Raw genomic sequence first — 24626 nt, forward strand, 5'->3', positions numbered from 1 at the left:
GTTTGAGAGCTGTGGTAGTCAAAATATTTGTCGCAGTGAAACCCTGAGAGATATTTTATAGGAATCTGCAATAAAATTAAAGGTGTTCGACTTAGGCGGGTAGTCCTTCTCCCACCCACTGTCCCTTTTGTGGTCTCTGCCTGTCCCTCCCGTGGTCTCTGCGGCATCTCTGTGAAAGTTAGGGTTCTGAAAAATATAGCTTGTGTCTTGAGCTATTAAGATATGTTTTCTTATTTCTGGCATTATATCAGGTCCCTACATTTATGAAGCATCTCATTCTGATTTCAAGAGTCACTGATATACCAGGAGACTTTATTTATATAATCTATCCTTTAACAACTATTCTGAACATTCCCTTTTCCTCATTACATTGGGTTTTTTAATGGCCTCTGACTTCCCTGGTAATGAGAAGATCTTTCTGCTACAGGAAGATTCTAGAATTCTGTAGAAGCAAACAAATGGCAGAAAAAATTTAAAGTGTGAGAAATTTTAAATTTGAGAAAAATAAGTCTGAATTCCAGCCAAATATATCCGTTAGTTATACATTATGACACTGGATGTAACATTTGCTTTGTCTGGCTAGAATTTGCTGCTGTGGCTGGTCTGTGACACTCATTTTCCAGAAGTAGCTGTATGAAGAAACTGTAAGAGCTAATAGTTTTCTTGTAGAGTTATTTACTCACTGGCAGAATAAAATGCACTCACTGTCTCTGTAAAGCTTCATACCCTAAATAGAACTGAGAGTGTTAATAGTGGTGAAATTCTTGGTAGTTTTTATCATCCATGGCAAATAAAGTTAAATCAACTCAGTGCACATTTGGATACGCTTAATGTAACACACTGGCCAAATGGTGGAGATACTAAGATAAATACGATGGCTATGCCTTCAGGGAGTTCATAGTCTAGTGGGTTATACACTGTTTTGGAACTTCCAGAGGAAATCAGCCATCACTAATATAATTAGTATCTACTCTCAAGATGTTCTATAGTGAAAGAATAAAAGGGTCATTAATCAACTTGAGGAAAAGCTAGGGTTTTTGATCAACTAGAGATAACATCAAACTGCATTTGGTTGACAAGTCCACTATTTAGGAATTACTTAACTGGCTCACTGCTCCACAGAGAAAAACACATTTGTAATCTGTCACAGAAGTTCAAGCCTGGGTCTGGACGTTAAACTTGCTGTGTGTAATGTGGCGGGATGCATTTTCTTTAATGGGCTTTCCATGACAGCTCACTAGCCAGTTCTGGAAGTGTGGAGATATGGAATTAAAATATTGCGGGCTTCTGACCTTGGCAATTCTGGCAATTCTGACCCAGAACTTGAGCTGCACAGCCACACTGATAACCGAAAGGACTGAGTGCAAATGCAATACACTTGAGTAATTGGCTGCTGGAAAAACTATAGCTCCCTTTTCAAATTGCTATGTAACAAGAACAAAAAAAAAGTCTTCTTCTATACAGTTGAAGGGAAAATTACCCATTAATGGCCACGTTGAAATATAAACATAACAGATGTTAAAATATATAACATGCTCATTATCCCAAGACATTCGGTGATTAACTATGCACCTTCTCTTTTGTTATGCAAAAACATGCAGGTGCTTTATTGAACATTATCAGGATTCCTAAGCAAGTAAAAATGAGCGTGTCTTCTAGTTAACATACTGTATAACACCAATCAAATTTTCAACAGAAGCATAAACATCTTCCACTTAATCATCCTGAAAAAAATTATGCATTTGGATTCTAAACATAATCCCACTATACATCTTGAACAACTTTAATTTTTTTCCTTTTATTTATCCTCATAAACACTATGTTACTGAGGATAGTTTTATGTCTGAATGTATATAAATTCACTCAGAATTCAATAACAGCTGAAGTGTGACATACAGTAGTGATCCCCTCTTCAATTTTTAAATATTCACTAATCTTTCCCATTATATTTTCACTATTTTTTGAGATATTGAGGGTATTAGAAGAGAGGATATGTATTTTATTTATCTTTGTAACCCCAGTACCTTGAGCACAGCTAACAAATATTAAATACATATAAACATATATAAGTACGTACAAATATAAATACATTGCCGGGTTTTTCAGTGATGTATTTTCTGGATAAGGTAACATTGGCTACATGTTAAAGACAGAGTCATGAGATCCCAGGGCCTCTGCTTTGACTGGAGCTTGACAAATGGCTCTGGCTAGAGAAAAGACAACTTTAGTAGATCAGATAGCTCGGGAAACTGAAAGTTGAGAAGAGGGGAAGATGCCTGAACCTGTCGAGTTTTAAGAAACATCAAATCATTTGCTTGGGCAGCACACTGGGTGAGGTTGCCAAATGAGGCTTGAATTGTGAAGGACCTCATAGGACACTGAATAGTCTCCTAATGACAACAAAAAGCCACAGAAGTATTCCAAATAGGGAAGTGACATGATCAGAGTTGTTTTATAAAGAAAAACTCACAGTGAAAGATGAATTTGATGCACCGCACTGCTCTTAATATGACTTTTTGATGCAGAATAGCAAAATTCTCTCTTCCATTAGACAGTCCCTGAAATACATGATCATAGCTAGCTTGTTCCTCCCCCAAGTGCACACTTCAAGCTAAACACCCCTATTTCCTCTGTCATTCTCTCTGGATCTTTTAACATCCTGGTTCTTGGCCTTTGGCTGTGCTTCCTAGTTTTTCAGTGTCTCTTTTGAAACACAGTGACCACAGCATAACATAAAAAGCAGAAATCACAAAGAAAAAGATTGCTAGATTTAAGGTAAATTGAAAACAATTACATGTTGAACACACTGTGCTCAGGGTCTGCCATGCTTAGGATCTTTTCCTGATGACTTTGAATCCTGAATTTTCCTAGCTTGCTTCAGAATACAGGGAGGAGCAATCATATACCCACGTTTTGCCACTCTTGTAGCCTCTTTAACAGCTGTCTCTAAGAGGTACACCAGTGGAATTGTGGAGGATACCAATTTCAATTAAAAGAATTTATCTGAACAGAAGCTGACTCAGGGATGCATGGAAGAGTCAGAGCAAAGCATCTGCTCTGGGTCTATGATGGTTATGTTTTTCCAAATATGAAGAAAATTGAATTAGATCATAAACGCTTCTAGAGCCTACACTAAATTTAATGTAGACATTGTCTAATATTGATAGGACCTATATAAGTCCTATGAGAACAAACTTTTCAGTTTCTGATCAATTCAAATATGATTTTCACATAGAAAATTTATAAAAAGTAGCTCATAAAAAGTACATGATCCTAAACACCAAAAAAATGAAAAACTAAAATTGCTCCCTCTTGACAATATTCTAAAGTCTTTCATATAAAAGGTGCTTATTGAGTCCCAGTGACCTGCCAGGTAGGTAGGTAGGTGGCCGGTCTAAGTTTAACCAACATCTGTTGAATATTCTCTCTGTTTCATGTGAATATTCCATGCAATTCTCACAACTTTTTAGTAAGACAGTTATATACATATAAACAAATTCAATGCAACAGTGAAATAACTATAATTGAAATATCTAGAAATTGCCATAGACGTATAAGAAATGAAGCACTGAGGTTTACCTGTGAGAGGCAGGTGAGCCTTCACAGAGAGGACAGCAGTGAAGCTGAGGGTTGAAGGATGGCTGAGGGCAGCCAAGCGTGCACATTGGGAAGAGGCCCTTTTATTATTTGTGCCAAAGCCTGCACCATAAAAAAAAGGCATGACTAGGTAGCCAATGCGTATTTCAGAATTAACATATCATAAAATGTCAGGGGTGGGTAGGAGAGGGAAGGTGACGGTGATGGCCAGGAAGTGAAGGCCAGCAGCCAGGCATAGGCTAGATGAAAACATGCCTTGCATGGCATGCAAAGGAATTTTTATTGGAAGAATTGGATTTTTATGTTAAGAAGAATACTTTGGAGAAATAGAGGAAGATCAAAAGAATAGAAAGGATATTATAATAATATAAGTGAAAGTTGATGGTAACCCAAACTAAGGTATATAGGTTATGAAGGTCTAAAGGAGGGACAGATTCAAGAGATATTTAGCAAGAAGAATGTACTGGCATGGTGATTGACTGGAAGATAAGTGAGAAGGAGAAATCTTGGATTTCCAGGTTGTTTGGTGTTTGGCTTGAGAGACTTGATGGATACCAGTTTGAGGGACTGATGATCCAGAGATGCACATGAAACATCTAGGTAAATAGAGCTGGTTGGCAGGTGGATATCTAGGTATAAAATTTGGCAGAGGCATTAGGACTTGAGGAAGATTTGAGAAAGACCAGTCTATTGGGAGGACTTGAAGCCATGGCAGTGGATGGAACGGCCTGGGGGGGGGGGGTGGGAAACTAGGATGAGAAGATAAGGGAACCCAGGGCAGAACTACAGAGGATGTTTAGGGGGCAGTTAGAGAAGGGGATTTGACAGACTGTGTTGAAAAAAGAGACACGTGGTTTAGCTTTGAGCCAAGAAAAAAGAGGCAATTTCATGAAAACCACAGAAAACAATTTCATTTTTTTGTCTTCCATCCCCACCACTAACAATTTTAAATACTGGGTTAAGCAGCAGTCATAAGATAAAGTGAATGCACCTACCAGACCTTCTCTCTGCACTCATTCCATGTAAGGACCCACTCCTTTTTGTATCTGTGTCATCAGGATGTGCCTTGACCTCCATGACCGTGTCCTTCCCCTGACTCTTGCCCAGAAGCCCATCTTGAATCTAAAGGCAAGGATGGGATTTGGGGGGAAATAATGCCAAAACAATTGGAGACTTTTTTAACTGAAATTTTCTTGGGAAGCTGGATGTAAGATGTAAGATTGTGTATGATAGCGCAAAACTTCTCCGAAAATCTCTCTGCCCCAAGTTCTATTAGCTGTGGCAGGTCTCACCTCTATGTCTTCTCTCTTTCTTTCCCCACAACTCCTTTCAACCTTCTGGATCCTACTATTTACTGCATGGGCAGGAGCAGCCAGCTAGGTCCCTGAGCGCCTCCACTTTGCATCCATACCCACCACCCTCTTCAGTAGAACAAAGGATCTTCCTTGGCATCCACCCTCTTTAGAAGGCGTAGGAAGGGATGAAAGAGATTATAAATAACTGCTTTTCTTTCTTTTTTCCTAGATGTGTATTTTTGTGTATAAAGTTATTTAGTTATAAAACTGAAAAATATATATCTTTTTGGTTTCAAGCTATTCCTATACTTTAGATCATATTCATGTTGCCAAATAAATGTATGCAGCTATTGAAATCAAACACAGATTGAATAAATGGCTATCATCTAAGGCATAAATACTGTTCAGCAAAGGGAGATGTGTGTGTGTGTGTGTGTGTGTGTGTGTGTGTGTGTGTGTAACATATTTTCATCAAAAATTGGAAAAAAGTGTATCAGGTACATATTTAGTTTTATTTTTTCAGCTTTTCACCATATGTGCCACAGGAACAATGTAGTTTTATAGGAGAAATGCAAAATTCTGAACAATTCCCCAAACTTAACCAAATGCAATAAATTCAGAGTACCGTCTGGCAGCTTAGAATTTTCTTGGGGTTCTATTCCATACAGCCACCTGAATCAATGCAACAGCAAACATTCACTTACTACCAGTGTTACCTGAGAGCAGTGGGTTTAAGAGAAATCATTTTGGGCTAATGAAAAGCTCATATTTCCAGGCCAAATCCCCTAGTGATTCTTACACTACTAGATGTAAGAAGAAGACCCAGGAGTCTGCATTTTTAAGTGGTGCCCAGGTGATTCTTAATGCAAGGAACTATGGTCACAAGAATCATCTGTAATGCTGTAAATGAACACATTTCCAGGCCCCACTGCACACTTACTACACAGGCTACTCCTGGAGATCTTCTGTATCCAGAGAACCCACATTTTTGTGAAGGTTCTGGCGATTCTTACAATCAAGTAACAGTGAGAATCACTCCCTTCGTGTACACTTCCATCTGCAGAGTATGACTGCATGCATTGTTTCTTACACTCTAAAGTCTATACCTATAATCACTTTATTAAAGCTTTCCTTAGAGAAAACCAAAGGAAATCTGAATGATCAACTGTAATGCAAAGAATAATTCTAAAACTTTTTCCAACTAAGTTTATTTTTTTCTATCCAGATAATGGAATTTTGATATGCAAAAATATCATACTTCAAGTACTTTTTTTATTTGATCATCACAAAAATACCATAATGTGGGTCAGAAAAAAAGTGTCTTGCTATAAATGGGAAAATGGATTCCTAGTAATGGATTAACTTAACCAAGGGCACAGTTCCACTGAGAAGTACAGCCCTGTCATTAGTCTGTTGCAGGAGTGTCCCCATCATTTACTAAGCTTCCTGTCACCTGTCAAAAGCTCTGTTGTTGACACTGCACACAGTATATTATTTCATTTGATATGCACAATACAACATAGTATGAAAAATGTATGGGCTTTGGAGTCAGAAAGATCCGGTTTTTTAATCCTCATTCTGATGAATCCAGACCCTATCTGTGTGCCTTGGGAAATTCTCATTTTTACTCATTTGTAAAATTATATATAATAATGTTATCATTATAGGAAGCTTTTATAAGATTAAATGAAATAAAATATATCTAAGTATCTGGGACGGTGCCCAGCACATATTATAGTACGTGCTCAATGAATGCTAGCCTCTTATTCTTTCTGCCTACTTCTCTCCCTCTATCTCTGTCTTATTTTTAGTCCAGTCATGTTTTCATTGCACCATTCTGCCCTTCTTAGTAGCATGTTCCTCATTTTCAATGTGAAGGGTTCTCACTCTGGTCTCCTGGTATTGGACCCCACCTTTAATCTAACTGCACTAGGCACTGAGCCACTTGTTGGACAACATTCTCCAAGGCTCCTTTTCATGTCCAATTCCAGAATTAACAAACCTTGACTTAGAAACTACCTGTTAGGGTAGTGGGTTGGGGCTCCGAAGACCCAGGTTGTACTCTGAGCCCTGCCACCGACTGATTTTATGACCTCAGGCAAGTTATAGAACCTTCTTTGGCTTCAGCTGTAAAATTCAAGATGTGAAAAAATGATCCTAAATGTTCCTCTTTCTCTAAAATTCCTTGATTTTATGATATAAATGAACTTAGTCTGTTTAAAAATAACTCTTCTTCATTTCTTATTTTAGGCATAAGTTTAAAATGAATCCTGAATTACAGAGGACTGTTGTACTAGTTTCCATGATTTCTCATTGCCTACATTTTTTTTTGTAACTTGTTCCTTAGCTTTATCACTGTATTTTAAAAAGTTCATAGAAATTCCCAAATGCTCATACGAATACTTCATATCCATGACATTACCCATTAAAAGTAGTTACAAAGGATTGGTCCATCCAATTAGGGTAAAGGATATTTGAGATGAATGTCTGTCACTAGAGCTTGCATTTAGCAACACCTGTATGATTCTGATCTGAAGTGTAGCCATACTCTGTGTCTGGGGGCCTAATGACATGGCTGAATGGGTCAGCCTTCAACATTGCACGTTTTTATCACATGCAAGTGGGACAATGACAAGTAGCAATGGTTACACAGGACTTTCATGGCCAACCATGATACACATACAGAAAGGAGAGTGAGAGATATGGCTGGAATATATTTTGAAAGTTATAATCAGACACTAATCATAGGAAAAAACACACCCATCAGAAAAATACAAATTCAAAGCAGTTATATCTGGCCACCTCAGGACGGCTTTGAAAAATTACTGCCCATGTGCAATAGTATAGAATTTATATCTTTCCAGTTTTTTAATCATGTTCAAGCTCTTTTAAAAAAATACCTCAGGGACTGAAACATTTTACTTTAAATTGGGGTAAAACGTGAATGTCTCTATTTTCCACTTACTTAACCAAATCTTATAATTCCTTCAAGCTCTACATTCTTCCCACACTATACATAAAGACTCAAATGATCTCTTCTGCTCACAGTAATCCTTCACAGAACTTACTGCCTGTTTCAAAATTGTGATCTATATCGTATGCTAACCGGACTATTAGTTCCATTTTCAAGTGAATGTGTTTGTCACTTGAGTACCCACGACTGAATCCTAAAAGTTTTTGCCTGATAACCCCAATGCTTCCAGCTCACTTGTTACCTTCTGCCAAATTTCCCTGATACCACGGGCCACCTCCCAGGCCCTCGTGCAGACTGCCCCTTCGGCTGGACTCCATGCTGCACGGACGCGACTCACTGTGGCTAAGTCTTTCTACTGTTTGGAGACCAGTTGCGGGACTGCTAACAGTAGAATGGGCTTCCCTTCTATGATTCTCCTTGAACAGTCTGCCTCCTTACTGGACCAGCAGTGATAAGGGAAGGGCAAAATGGTGACAATAAATAAAGTTGAAATTTAACCCTGTAGGCACATGCCATGAAGGAAGGAGGGATTTATGGTTAATCCCGGTATCACTTACATCATAAGGCCTTTACTCCATGTCACTACTAGGTATTTATAACAGAAGTCACCGTTAATGTGTTTTGAAATAGGAGTGTAACCCTTGGGTAAGAAAAACGAAGACGTAAAAACAAGTGCAAAAAAGGAGTTTAAAATACTTTGAAGAAGTTATATAAAATATTTCCAAAGCTCAAGAACATGTTAAGTCTAGTTGACAGACATTTAAACAAACTTTTCTTTCTAAGTAGCTTGTAAGCAAAACCAGTTGGAATAACTTACCCTGAAAATATACTTCAACTTGTCAAAACACACGACCATTTAATTAAAATAGAAAACTATTTTAGTGCTTGTTACTCTGCCCTATGTTCTAAAATGATTGAATCCACTTTCCCCAACTGTGAACTCAAAAGAAGTGCCCTACTAAAAAGTCAACTCAAGGGGGTTTTAAAATAAAGCCTACCAAGAGTCATAATGTCTATTTTTTAACTAGTCAACCTACTTCTGAGAAACATGTAAGAAACAGAAAACAAACACACTTTAAAACTGTTACACAGTGAAATGTTTGTAGAATGCAATTTTCATAATTATTTTTACAGTGTATTAAGAATTGCTTTTCAGGAAATATCACTTCTCTCCAAGTGCCTTTTGACTATACCAAAGAGTGCTTTTTAACACTTAATGGTGTAGTTTATTCAGATTTTTATTTAGATATTTAATTACTATAAGATCATACTTCAGTGAAAATGACCTAATGTACTATTATCGATGTTTCATTCTCCTGCTGTTGATAAACATTTTACCTCTTGGAAAATCATCTGTTCTTTGGCTTTTGTGAAATAATGCTATGTTATTTCCTTTATTTATTCTTTCATTCAGCAAAATATTTATGGCAAAACTGTAACGCACTACACATGCTGTGGGAATGAAAAAACTGATAAAACATTTCCTGTCCTTGAGGAGCTTACACATTACAGGAGGTGTGTATGAACGCAGGTAATAGGCAGGTATGTAGATAAATCACAGGAAAGAGAAGGTTTGGAAAGATGTGTCAATAGTATGAGGTTGCACCAAAACTTGATCCTTGTACCTTTCTTCTTCCTTTTAGAAGCTTCTCCTCTAGATGTCTTCTCTCAATCAACATATGATTTTTTTAAGAGGCAAATTTTTATCAACAGCAGGAGAACGAACCACCCATACTATTGCATTAGATCATTTTCACTGAAGCATGATCTTATAGTAATGAGTATTTGCCTCACATAAATCTAAGATTACATATATATACACGTGTGTATATATATGTGCACATATGGACACATATATTTATATATATCTTGGGAGAAACACAGGTATATTTCTGCTGGGTCTATCACCTACTTTCCAATTCTTTTTCCTTGTTTTTTAAATTTTATTTTGTATTGATAATAATTATATATATTTATAGAGTATGATGTGATGTTATGATATGTGTACATTACACAATGATTAAATCAAGCTAATTACCATATGCATCACGTCACATACTTATTCCTTTGTGGTTAGACATTGAAACTCTACTCTTTAAGTAATTCTGAAATATACAATAAATTATTATGAACCATAGTAGCCATGCTGTGCAATAGATCCTAAAATGTATTCCATCTGCCTCACTGAACTCTGTACCCTTTGGCTAACTTCTCCTCTCTCCCCATCCCCATTTCCACACGTGGATGTCCTGCCATTACGGCAGCTCCATTTGCCTAAATCCAGACTCCTCACACTTCTTTCTCAAACTACAAATTTTCTCCCACTTCTTGACTTTGGTCAACACCTCCACCATTATTTCAATTTATTGCTTGAAATCTTGTAGCAGATCCTTTGGTTAACAAACATTTAAAGCTATGTATTATATTGCAGGGATCCTGTATGGTGCTGTACAAGGCGATGAATATATAAAAAGTGAGACAAGACTCTCCTTTCAAGGAGCTCACAAAATGGCAAGGAAAACAATCACCGCTAATGATGCTATAATAGTCATCTTGAGGAACTCTCCCTTCACTCCAACAAATGTATAAACATGTCCTGTTATTTCCATTTTCAAATAATACATTTCTTGTGTTTATTTCTACTGTCACAACCCTAGTCAGGTCCTAAAATGCCACACTTACCATGCAAATGCGACTCCCTCCTAGCATCTCTCCTTCTACATAATTTTTCAACCTTTGAAGTAAAATTTCTAAAATAACCATTAGTTTCTAGCACTTGTGGCTTAGTACTCTAATTGGCTCATCATTACCCTTAGGATAAAGTCCAAAGACTTCAGAGAGCTTTCCAAGCTCTTCTATAATGTGGCTTTCATCTACTTCTGTAACCTCTGATGGTATTAAAACTCACAGGCAACCATGTTAGCATTCTCACTTACGGTTGAGTATAGTTAACGTTTTGGTAGTATTTACTATGTGTCAGGCACAGTTTTATGTAAATGTAAACCATAACCAACCCCATGAAGTAGATACTATTATTAGCCCAGGTTAATTAAGTAACTAATTTCAAAGTCACACAGTTAGTAAGAGCCAGAGCCAGAATCTGAATGTTGAAAGCCTGACTCCAGAGTCAATACACTTAACCACCTTGCTTTAAAATCCAGATGATAGCTAGATAACTAAGCACAGTTGGTTTGGGGCTTTGCTAATTGCAAACCTTGTGGAAGTACACAGTCTTTTCACAGATACCTATAAATTCATAGAAATAGAAAGATACCTTCTTATAGCTTCCTTTGCCTTCTGGGCACTTGTTTAACTGATGCTGCCATGGTGCTAGACTTCATTGATCCAGCTATAAAATTCAACAGTTTTTTTAATCTTCAACACCAGTCCTCTAGAATCCAGTTATGTAAAGCATCCACAAGAGATGAAGAATAGCTGCAGCTTCACAATGGACATAACTCCATCAGTCTGTGGTCATCAGACCACCCTTCACCCGCCCTTCACCCCAGCCCCACGCCCCAAACACACTGGAGAATTTTGCTGGCCTCTCAGCTCATCCTCACCTGTATCCACCTTTCTGGCTCCTCATACCTCTTTCATTTTCCCCCTCTTCTTCTTCCTCCTCCTCCTTCTTTTTCTCTCTTCCTTATTTTCTCCCTTCCCATTTCTTAAAAAAGAAGCACAGAATGTTCTTTCTGTTATGAAGACAAACTTCCTCTCTTCTAATGTCTCCAGACTCTGGGAGGGTGGGGGAGATGAATTTAGAAAGTGACAGCGTTAAGGATGTCCACTTTCCACCTGAAGAATTCTTCTAAATAAAGGCAGTCTTTCTAAAATTTCTCCACTTTTCTACTCCTTTTTCTCTTATTAAATTATAAATTCCTCTATGCAACTACAAACTCCTGTGCACTGTGTCTTATTGATTTTGAACTCCTTTTCCACCGTGCTCTGTCCCCAGTGCACCTGATGTGTGCAAGGAATGAACACATATATGTTTCCTGAACTTAAGGGACCAAACCTGAGTTTTTACCTTGATGATTATAATTCTATTCCCAGCTAGAAAGATGTGCTTGTTCATTGTTCCATGTTTTCAAAGTTTAGCAGCCCATCTAGTCTCATCTGTTCCTTGAAGCTTTCCCCTTCTACTCTCCTCTACGTTGATCTCTTTCTTCTGTGAACTCCTATGATTCTCTTTTTTTCTTTGCTTACTGTACAACACATATTTTTAACTTCTATATGTTTTAGATATGTCTTTTCTTTAACATAACAGAGAAGGTAGGTGGGTGGGACATACTGCAGATCAATACTTATTCAATGAAATAAAGGGATATATATACATAAATCAAATGACATAATCACAAATATAAAATGAATCTGAGATAAGATTTTCCTCAGAAGGAAGTTTTCTTTTCAATTTGCTTCTCGTGTCCTGTAGTATGTGTGATTTGTGTGAGCCTCGGTACACTTTGCTGGCATCTGTATATGTCTTAGTCCTAGTGACTACTAAAACCACAGAAAAATGTGATATGACAAATATTTTAAACAATAAGTGTTGAAAAATCCTATCTCATGAATATTCATAAAAATGAAGAATTATGCTTTCTCTAAATGTATTCAGAATTAGCCTACCAATTTTGTTAAAAATAAAATCTTTATAGAAACAGTACCAAATTCTGATTTTTTTTTAACCAAACATTACAATACCTTTCTAAAGTGTAACTGGAATTTTCCTATCACTAGAAAAGCCTAGGGTCAACTGCTTTTAAATCACTTAAATAATTCTAATGAGGACAGACTTTTTAATGAAACTATTCCTTCCATTTCTATTAATTTTACTATTTCTTTAATTTTCTTTCATCTGAACTATGTGAATATGGGACAGATTAGACCACAGTTTAGTTGGTTATGGACTTGTTAGAACGTTTATTATATGACTTCAAATGTCTTGACTACACGTGATTTCTGAGGCTCTGTTTCCCTAAATTAACTCTTACTGCATGCGCTAATTCAGAACATCTACATCATGCTCACAAAGTGGGACACAGTTGGCCTGAGACTCAGTGCTGAACTGGCACTTCTTTATCCTCAGCAAGCAGTTATTACTCTGGGCTTGGCCCTGCCCATGTAAGGCAGTTCACTAGGGAAGCTCCAGGGCTATGGAGAGTCCTCAGGAAAAACTGACGTGCTAATTTGCAGTTCAGGTAAAGAATGCAACAGGAATTTCGAGGAGGAAATCGTCACATGGTTTTAATGAAGGGGTAATTGAAATGGTCTTCAATCTTGTAGGATCTAGATGAGTAGAGCAGGAAAGTCCCAATTTGAAGAGGGACAAGAGGATCTCCGACATCCTGGGCATATGTGTGCTGTGGGCAAGGGCCAAGCAGAAAGCCCTTTGATCTGGGAGAAGACAGGGCCAGGGCCAGACCATGGAGGGCGCTCGGAGAACTCCTGGAGGCTGGGCTTTCCTCCTGGACAATGAGGAGTCACTGACAATACTTGGGGCTGAGAAGTGATGTGTACAACATGGCACTTCCGATTGGAAGGTTATAAGGGCGAGCTGCCTAGGGCATATGGTACAAGGATGTCTAGAGGCAGAAGGTTCCATAGGAGATTACTTTATAATAGCACAGAAGAGAGTCAGGACTGGAATGGTGGCAAAGGAATGAGAAGGAAGGATTAGGATACAAGAGCCACAGAGAAAGATGAATCCATAGGCCTGGCTGGTTGACTTAGTGTTAGGGGAGAGAGAAAAGAAGGAGTTATGAAACCTACATTTTGGGGCTCATTTTTGACTTCTCTTTATATTAGACACCTCTTAATTTGGCTTTTGAGGCCCAATGTCTCCCCACTTTTCTTTGGGACTGCCCCATCCCCACAGCCTCCCACACTGAGCTGGTCAGTTCAGTGATGGGCACAGGTCAATCCAGTCCTTGCCATTCCTTCCCAGGGAATGTGGAATCAGGCCTGACAGGTGGTCGCCCTTTGAGGTTTTGGCAGTGGCCATTTTCTTCCATATTGGCTAGAAAACTGAAAAGTCTGCTTTGCAATAAGAAAAAAAGGAAGAAAGAAAGAAAGCAGATGTGAAAAGAAAAAGATGCGAGATGGAGAATGAAGACTCTGAAGGTCTGAATTCCTTGTTACACTTTGGTCCCTGTCCTCATGTGTCCCTAGGTGCAACTGTATCCCTCTTCAGTTGGGTAGGACATTGCTACAATGCAGTAATACATCCCCCACTTTGATTAAATTAGCTTGGCAGAGTTATTGTGACTTGTAGCCAAATTGATCCAGACTGATATATTCCCCAGCATAAACTTTCCATCTTTAGTCAATTGGTGGTGTAGCTACTCTCTGAGCATTTCACCACTTTACTGACACTTTACATTTTTATGCCATTTTTTCATCTAGAACGTCTTTCCCTTTCCAGTTCTGCTGACTCTGCCCATATAAATCATGACTCTCCCTTTCTTTCCTCCATCTGTCTTTATTAAGTACTTTTTGAGTGAATCCATAATATCTCTAAATTACAATGTTATATTTTCCCACTTGAAGTCCCTGATTCTTGTGAACTTATTGGAAGAATACTTAAAACTTACATAAATAGGGTAGAAGGCAGAGGATGGTAATGGGCAACCTGGGGATTTATGGTCTGACATATATAAATCTAAGCAAATTTAAAGAGACAATAGTCTGCTTGGCTACTGTCACCTTTGACTTTATGATGGGTTCAGAGAGGTACCAATAGGCTACTTGGCCAAAGTGGACATTTTACATTAGAAACTGTATTAGTTAGGAGATGGAAGAAGATAAAAATGGCCTTTATACAAGTAATTCATGACACATTATTGCATAAGTGCTAAGAATTCAATTTTGTAGATATTCAGAGGAGGCCCTATGTCTAGTGAGAGGCAGATCTGAAACTGGCCCATAGGACTCAACCTGGGCTCAAAATCCAAGGCTTTCCTCATTGTGCAAAACTATCTTCCAGGAAGTAAAAAAGAAATGCATCAATTTTTAGATGAGATTAAATATTCAATCTTATGTCTTCACATAATTTTTAAAAACTATAATGTATTTTAAAATATCATCCATTAAAACGATAATATATTCTAAGAACCATCTTAAACCTAATGCCCAGGATATATTATTTAACAAATTAAAAAAAAACAATGAATAAACTACTATTCTCTTTTGAGAAAACATAGAATATCTATCATAAAGGCCTCTCTTTGCCTCCAGAAATGAGAAAAGCAATCTGCTATCCTGTGAAATCTCACATAAATTCAAAATACAATAGAGTTTCCTTTCCCTTCAGCAATGGTAGCCTTTGTTCTTGTGACTTATAATATCTCAGGAGGAGAAAAACCAAAATTGCCTTCCAAAAGCAATAAGAAAATGTCTAGCAAATGGATGGACATTTAATGAGCAAGATAAAGTGCCAAGAAATAGCTAATGTCTCTTTCTGCCCCATTCAAAGGCGTATTCCTAAAATCCCAAACGTTCACACCAGAAGATTACATGAATAACACTGGTTAGCATGATGCTACTGTGCAAAAAATCCGTTGCTAAGCAGGGCAGAAATATTGTTTACATGAAAATGGATTGATCTCTGGTGAATACTGAAAGAAAGTGATAATTTCCATAACCAGAAAGAGCATTTTTACATCACTCCATTTCAACTGCTATAAAACCCTGAGTTGCTTTGACAATTGCTTTTCCCTGCCTTGCTGGCTTTATATCATCCTCATGTCTGCAGCTTTCCATTTACTAAATGACAGGGTTTTTTTTGGTTTTGTTTTTTGTGTTCCCCCCCACCCCAAGCCTTGGCATAAAAGTCCATTTGGCTTTTCCTCCTGGTATAATTGCTATAAGTATAAACAGAAAAGGCCCCAATAATAGCAACTGTAAACTATGCACTTTTCTAGCTTTATGGAGACCGCTGCTGTATGGTGTTTGTTATACTGAGAACGAACACGCAGCAGCTTCAGTGAGAGGAGGGAAATACAAAGACGCTTACCTGCATCACAATAAGGAGGTCAAAGACCAAGATGAAAGAAGCAAGGAATGCTCTGGAAACTTCATCACTGGGCAAAAATCCCCGGTTCAGCTTGTCCCAGCTGATCCAGTCAGTTGTAATGACAAGTACAACCACAGAAGTCAGAGTAAAAAGAACCGTCCTGCAAGGAATAAGACACTCACTGAAGAACACTGGACATAATAATAAACACACTAGACAGTGCATGTTATCTGTGCTATATTAAATGTCTGCCCTTTGCCAAGTACCCACCCTAAGGTATATTCACCAAAAGGAAGATGAAAAAAGAAATAAATTAAGTGCTTTTCTTTCAAAAGCAATTAGAAAAAGTTATGATAGCATCTCTTCCAAGATTTTCCCTAAAGAACATTAAGATAATGATTATGGAACAAATATTTAACAATAAAAATATTACAAATGACTTTGGCTAGTGCAATAAGTGTCCCAAAGAAAACATTGGTGTGTAGCTCTAATTACATGTACATTATTTACTGAAGGCAGTGGGCATGCATATAGAAGAGCAGAAGGTGGATGGTGAATAGGTAAGCAAGTCTTTGGATTCCAGAGCGGAATAGTTAGACCAGTCTCATCACCATCCTCATGGCCTACAAGTTCCATAAAGGAAGCACCTCTAAATGCCAGCAATCCTGTTCTCACAGCACACATGTCATAGATGATTGTTGCCTACTGACCTCTCTCCATGTCAGTTTATCCATTACCTGTTATAAGAGACAAGGAGGCTGAGGTTTTCCCTTATAAATCTTTATAGCTCCCATAAAATCTTGCATATTTACATGCAAATGGAGTTCAATAAGAGTTTGTTGAAATTAAGGTTTTTTTATAAAAATAAAAAATGCTTAAATTAGCTTTACTATTGACATTTAAAGCAGATTGGAAATGTGGGTTGTAGAAATTTAATCTGTCAGAGAATTGTCCATAATGTAGTTCAGCCTCTGCTTTCAGGGCTATATTGGTATCTGGATATTGTTTTGAATTTTAAAAAGAAAAAAATGCACAATTATTTTGAAATAAATTTAATCAGAAAAAAAGAAACATAAGAAAAAAAGAAAAAGAAAAGAAAGGAAAACAGAAGAAAAAATATGGAGATGAAATAACATCATAGAAGGATACTTATACATTTTGGCAATTAACAAACTGTTTTTGGCCTCTATTGTCTTATAATAATTGGCACCCATAAAAGAATAATATGAATCTTCCTAGATGTCTCTTTTCAGTTGTACAAAGTATAAATTTCTAAACCAAAATTTTGAGTTTCCTATTTACAACTTATTTGGAGCAAGTTATACTTTGATATAATGAACAGAATGAAATTCTCCTCATATTTTTTTCTCCCCATGAATAAAAAAGATACATTTTTTTTTTAAATTTTGGAAAATAAACATTTCTATTAAAACTCATTTATTTTGTTAAAATTAAAAACTTTCAAAGGAATTGACTCATTAACTCCAAAATATTACATAAAGTACACATTGCCTCCTGCTATTGTTTAGAATACCTTTGAACATATAAATTAAAGTGAATTAAATAACTAGGATAAATTCTATCCAATTATTACAGTTCAACAGATAGAAATTGCAAATATTATACAATCAAACACAAGCATAGTGGAATTTAAACAAAATTTTCTCCAGATTAAGTCAATTTGTTTTTGTTTTTTCAGTTTGAGAAACGTTAATCAAATCTGAAAGAAATCATCACGATTTATTTTTTCAACAAGGAATATAACAATCTTCATGAAAAATAGATAAATATTAACTCTTCTTCAAAGTTACTTTTGGTAATAAGGGCATTTTCTAATCATGTTTGGCTTTTCAAATGTGTTTCCTGCCAGGATGCTATGGATATGTACACTTCCACAGTCATACTCACGTGGCTCAATAGGTTAGTAAATAGTTGGGGTCCCAGTTCCCTCAAGTTCACCTGTATTTGCCTCCCTAGCCTCCTTCACAGAACCTTCCTGCTATGCAGCACTGCACCGTTAACCTCTGGTGAAGTGAGGGTTCTCTAGCACCTCGCTCCAGTTCTGTGGCATTGTCCATTCTACTGGTCGGAGCCTGTGGTCTACAGGTTAATATTTTTAATATCATTACTGCATTTTCACCTGGAAATGCCTTCAGTGAGGCTAGTTGATTGCATAGGAATTAATACTCTAATGTTATTTCACTGGTCTAAATATATAAACTTATACCATAAAATTAAATACTCATTCAGGGGCACATTTTTAGGTGTAAAAGTCTAGGAGTTTGGAATGGATGTCTGCTGATCAATTAGGAATCTCCTCTGTAACAACATTTATAAAGGAGCTATTGTAGGGAGTAACACCAACAAGATAGCAGAATAGGAGGTCCTCCACCTATATCCTCAGATAGCAATAAGAATTTGGCAGCCATCCATGGACAAGAGTGCCTTTGTGGGAGCTTTGGGATTCAGGTAGGAGGATGCAAAACCCAGGAGGATCTGAAGACTGAGCAAGGCTGTTTTGAGAGGACCCAACTGTGGACTCTGAAGCAGACCCTTGTCCCAGTGCCAGCTCTACCCTGAATGCAGTTCAGTCCATCCTAGGACCAGACAGGATACATATGCACTCTGCTCCTGGTAAGAGGACCTTCAATTGCAGACCTCACTGTAGCAGCAGCTACATGACCCATTTAAAACCCCAGTTGGTTATGATTCCAGAAGCAATCCTATCAGTTTGGGAACCCAATAGAAGGTCTATTATCTGCCAAATCAATATGTAAAGGTGTTTATTCCTTCAAACACAAAGACACAAACACAAAGCTACACACATAACAAATAATCAGGCAAACATGACACCAAAAAAAGAAAGGAATAAGCTCCAGTAATAACCTCAAAGAAATGGAAGTCTATGAATTGCCTGATAAAGAATTCTAAACGATAATCTTAAAGAAGATCAATGAGAAAAAAGAGGAAACAGACAACTAAATGCAATCAGAAAAACAATGCATGAATAAAATTAGAAGTTTAATAGAGAAATAGAAACCATAAAGAGAACCAAACAGAAATCCTGGATTGAATATAATAATAGAATTGAAAAATTCAAGGGAGAGCTTCAGTAGGGTACCTGATCATACCAAAGAAAGAATTAGCCAACTCAAACACAGGTCACTTGAAATTAGCCAATCAGAAGAACAACAAAAAGGAATAAAAATGAGTGAAGAAAGCATAATAACCTATGGACACCATCAAGATAACTAATGTACAAATTATGGAAGACATAGGAGTAGAGAGAAAGAAAGGAACAGAAAGCTTATTAAAAGAAATAATGGCTGAAAACCTCTCAAATATTGGGATAGATATGGACATTCAGATTCATGAAGCTTAAAGAATCTAAAGCAGGATCAATCCAAAGAAGATTTTTCCAAGATGCATTACAGTAGTACTCCTTTATCTGTGGTTTCACTTTCCAGGGCTTCAGTTACCTACAGTCAACTGTGGTTCAAAAATATTAAATGGAAAATTCCAGAAATAAACAATTTATGTTTTAAATTGTGTTCTATTCTGAGTAGAATAATAAAATCCCATGCTATCCTACTCCACGCTGCCCAGGATGTGAATTATGTGAATTATCCCTTTGTCTGGCATTTCCACACTGTATATGTTACCTACTAGTTAGTCACTTAGTAGCCATCTCCATTATCAGATTGGTTGTCACAGTATTGCAGGTTGTGTTTAAGTGACTCTTATTTTACTTAATAATGTCCCCAAACACAAGAGTAGTGATGCTGGCAATTTGGATATGCCAAATAGAAGCCATAAAGTGCTATCTTTCAAAGTAAAAAGATGAAAGTTCTTAATATGAAAAGAAAATCAGGCCAGGCATGGTGGCACATACCTGTAATCCCAGTACTTTGGGAGGCCAAGGCAGGAGGATCGCTTAAGGCCAGGAATTCAAGACTAGCATGAGCAAGGGCAAAACCCCAACTCTATAAAAAGTTAGAAAAATTAGCTGAGTATTTAAGAAGACTGAAATCATTCCAAGGATCTTTTCTAACCACAATGATATGAAACTAGAAATCAATAATAGGAGAAATTTTGGAAAATTCACCACCATATGAAAAATAAACAACATACTCCTAAACAACTAATAGATCAAAGAAGAAATCAAAATGGAAATCAGAAAATATCTCGAGACAAACAAAAATGGAAATACAATATACAAAAACTGAATTGATGCAGCAAGTGCAGCTCTAAGAGGGCATTCTGTAACAATAATGGCATACCGTAAGAAAAAAGAAAGATCTCAAATAAACAGCAATCATGTTGTACATCTTAAACATATACAGTTTTTATTTGTCAACAATGTCTCAATAAAGCTGGAAAAAAAGGAGTCACTCTTATTTATGCTAATAATCTCATTTTGAATAAAGTAATTAAAATTAATCATTGAAACTTTTATAATTTGGTAAGTAACTTGGTAATTAGAATTTATCATAACACTTTTTATGTGAGAGTGTCCTGAGACCATATCAGCACTGATTCACCTCTTGGAATTAATTTATTTTACACATTTAATTTAACCAATATATAACATTCTTTCTAAGAGTTCTTCATAAGTGTTTTCCTGGCTTTATTTTGTACTTCTGTTTTGAGGAAGGGTATTGCTACAGATTTCAGGAAAAAGTTACTAGTAATATTTTATGACTCCAAAGGGAAATTAAAGGAGGTATTCTGCCTGATATATTAATATTTAATTCTACAAAAGGAATAAAAATGGCAATCATTAAATATGAATGCATACAGCTCAGAGAAAAAGCTCTAAAAATAAAATCTCAAGAGAATGGAAAAAAGAAAAGAAAAGGGGGACTGAAATACATTAATTGGTCATACCATCTCTAAAATTATGCTCAGTGTCTTATATAGATATAGCTGCGAAAGCAAATGCATTACATGCAGTTTGTTTTTCTGAGTCACTTCTTGTCAAATTGACAGACTTTACCATGCTATAACTCAGTCAAAACCAGCAGTTTGAAATAGCCACGACTCAGTTCGGTTATTTAAAAAACAGTCACTTTTATGTGAAAATGAGAAGGAAATAGTGATAATAGCCAATTACCATTACAGCCATATGGCACTCATAATATGCCAGGCACTGGTATAAGCACTTTACAAAAATTAACTCATGTAGTGTTTACTATGATCTCAATACCACCACTCAATTTGCAGGTGCAGAAACTGAGTCATGGAACGTTTAAATAACCTAACCTAACTTATAATTCAGGCTTTGCAAGTTATATGAAATATAAGGTAGAAGTGATATAAAATGGTTCAAACCTAGGCTGACTCATGACAGTCTTTGTCATAGCCATTGCACTACACTGCCTCTTGTAGCAAGCACTTGAATATCACTTGAATATTCTTTTAGCTAGGATTTAATTTATTTTCATTTTTCACTATAATATTGGAAAATTATCATCCAGAAGTACGTAACACTGAAAAGGAAAGCTGACAGAGACTGACAAGGGCTGACAGGGTACAACTGAAAGGAAGTTGGGTGGCAGTGAAGATGGAACCTCATGGATGCTGGCCATCAATGCACCATCCTTGGGCTTTTATTTAATCAATATGGTGGAAAAGATGTTTACACTGGACCATGCTTCTTGGGGAGTTCCAGCTTCTCTTTTTAAGTGGCATTCAATTAAACAATTATCTGGATTATTTTCCTTCCAGGCTGCAGCCAGCACCAGCATGACACACTGCCTCATCAATTCCACTCTGTCTGGTTTCTGGCCACCAGTCAAATGGAAAGAATTCATACATAATTATTGGCTTGAGTGGTTAGTCTCTTCACTATCACGTTTTCAAATTCCCACTTAGTTGTTTCCTTTTCCTCCATTGTTACTAATACCTCTTAGATTAACAGGAATTAGAACGTGAGACCAAGAAGGGTTAAAAGAGCTTTTCTAATCCAATGGCTCCTAACCTCTGGGATGGGCTCCTGGGAATAATAGATTTGTTGCTTAAAAAGTGTGCATTCACATGTGCACTAAGATGTTGGCTTTAAGGTGATGCTTCCACAGAGATGAGGGCACCTGCTTGTGTCACACAGGCTGCCAGTGATGGAACCGATCAGAATTTAGATCTACCGACACTGAATAAGGACTCGCCCTGTAGTAGACCACTTTTTCTCTTAAGGTAAAAATCTGCAGAAATTCTCAAAAATATAATATCATCTTGATCTCATCTGTTGGAAATATACTCATTTTAGACCCTATTCAAAACTCTATAATATATGGTAATTAGACACAGAGTAGCACATGTAAATAAATTCAGATAATCCTCAAGACATGGTTTAATTCAGTCATAACCACTCCTTCATCCTAACTTCTGGATTTTTTTAAGTACTTTTACTTTAAGCATCTGAATTTGTTGATATTGTTTTATTTTGTTCATAACCACTTAAGATAGACTTACTGAGTAGGAAGCCTCAAAGCAGGCATTAAATCAAAAGAGAGAAGAATAAAATGTTGACTCATTTAGGGTTAACTACCATGTAATTTAATTTTAATTAAACTAGGTAACAGGAATGTGCAGAATCCCCTAACTAATATAAGTTGATTGCCAATTTTGATAACAAAAATTTCCAAAATTTGACCATTTTTATCTTATCAAAAATAGAAATTTCTTATAATTCAACATAATAAATATGCTTTCATGTGTTTATATGTTACTATCATTCATGTTCTAAAATGTTTATAATCTTTGATTCCAGTCATGAATATCATATTCCTTTATGCTCATGTTGCACAATTATTATAAAATCTTAAAGGAAATAAAAATCACTTTTATTTCTTTCTATAATACTCATGTTAAAATGTTGGAACTCAACCAAAATAAGTCAGATCATGTTTCATACCTTCTCACAGAAAAATAAAAATCTGTGAATCCTATTAAAATTGAAATATTTAAGGTTACCACTATAATAAAAGAACACATGAACTGAGATAGCAAATTTAATTTTACAATTAAATTATGATACGGTCTCATATTTCAGAGTTCTAAATATATCAAATAAAATGTGACATGACAATGGAATTTAAAATGATTTAATACCATAATTTCTAATGATGTTGTTTATAAGGAAAAAATAAAACAAACAGGCAAAAGCAGAAAAAGGCTTTCTTTCACTTTTCACTGTAAAACTGAGAGCCAGTTCAAACACTCAGTTCCCTTCTGAACACTAAGTACCAGCACACTGAAGTCACAGATGGCCATGAGAGAATGCCAACACTTTTCATTTTGCTTGTTTTAATTATCAATGTTGCCACTGCAACTCTGTAAGAAAAGCAATCACCATTTGTGTTTTCCAGCCAGTTCATCCTGAAATCTGTGAATTCACTCAACCCTGTAGCCTAGCTGATAAAGTCAAGCTTGCTCCTTAGGAAGTGGGGAAGGAAGCAATTTGGGTTCCTTCTGGTCTGCTACTCTTGAAATCAGGACACACCAAAGGAGCACAAAGGCAATGTTTGCCAAGTGACCTAGTGAAAGAGCACAGCTTCCCCATATGGCTCTCAGTAAATAAATGCCACTGCCAGTTCTTGGCCAACCTGAAGACATTTGTTAAGGTAGGATCCCTGAGAAAGGAGATGCAGTTATTAACTTATCTTCTTTGTGCTTCCATTGGTATCTAGAGTCCATAAAGGAAATTATTAGACTTTAATGTCTATTAAACTCAATGTTTATGTTTTATTTATCTTTGTATATCTCTATTAATTCACCAAGAAAAGTGTCCTGAGCATCCCAGCAGCTCAAAAAGCACTGAACAAATGGAAAAGAAGAAACAACTTTGTAACTCTTGTTCCTGAAAGGCCATAAAAGAGGTGGCTGAAAAAGGTACCCTCAGTAGCATTTGGCCACTCAGATTATAAAGTATGTGAACACTGCCCTGGCATCCTAATCTATGTAAACAAGGTTCCCTTGAGTTCTACGGTGCCCAATCCCCAGGCATCTTGATACAAGAAATGACAACTGAAATGACCACATGATAACTCTTTTAGCAACTTGAATTCCCCTATGTCTGAGTAATGCTAGTTTACTCAGAGGTAGTTAAAAGTAGCTTATTGGTGATAGGCTATCACCTTATTCCAGTTAGAATGGCTTTTATTAAAAAGTCCAAAACCAACAGATGCTGGCATGGATGCAGACAGAAAGGAACGCTTATATACTGTTGGTGGGACTGCAAATTAATGCAACCTCTATGGAAAACAGTATGGAGATTCCTCAAAGAACTAAAAGTAGACCTACCATTTGATCCAGCAATCCTACTACTGGGTATCTACCCAAAGGAAAAGAAGGCATTTTATCAAAAAATCATCTGCACTCAAATATTTATTGCAGCATAATTGCAAATTATGTGGAATCAACCCAAATGCCCATCAATTCATGAATGATGAATGGACTAACAAAATGTGGTATATGTGTACCATAGAATACTACTCAGCCATATAACAGGATGAACTAATGTCTTTTGCAAGAATTTGGATGGAACTAGAGATTGTTATCCTATGTGAAGTATCTCAAGAATGGAAAAACAAATATCACATGTACTTGCTATTAAATTGGAACTAACTGATAAGCACACATGTGCATAGAGGGAAGAAAAACTCAGTGGAAATGAAGCAGGGGGAGGGGGGAGGAGGGAATGGGTGAAAACCTACCTAACAGGTACAATGAACACTCTTGGGTGATT

General features: G+C 36.7%; 1 protein-coding gene across 4 annotated transcripts in view; it reads right to left on the reverse strand.

Annotated features, from left to right (window-relative positions):
- The window catches only part of TMEM117 (transmembrane protein 117), a 464054-nt gene that overhangs the window by 56811 nt on the left and 382617 nt on the right, over positions 1–24626 (reverse strand). For all 4 annotated transcript variants that reach the window (XM_045553978.1, XM_045553979.1, XM_045553977.1 and 1 more), the window contains one exon: positions 15881–16040. In XM_045553978.1, the coding sequence (XP_045409934.1) occupies positions 15881–16040 (160 nt within the window). The remainder of the gene's footprint in view (positions 1–15880; positions 16041–24626) is intronic.

Source organism: Lemur catta, chromosome 6 (assembly GCF_020740605.2).
Source record: "Lemur catta isolate mLemCat1 chromosome 6, mLemCat1.pri, whole genome shotgun sequence".
Taxonomy (NCBI): domain Eukaryota; kingdom Metazoa; phylum Chordata; class Mammalia; order Primates; family Lemuridae; genus Lemur; species Lemur catta.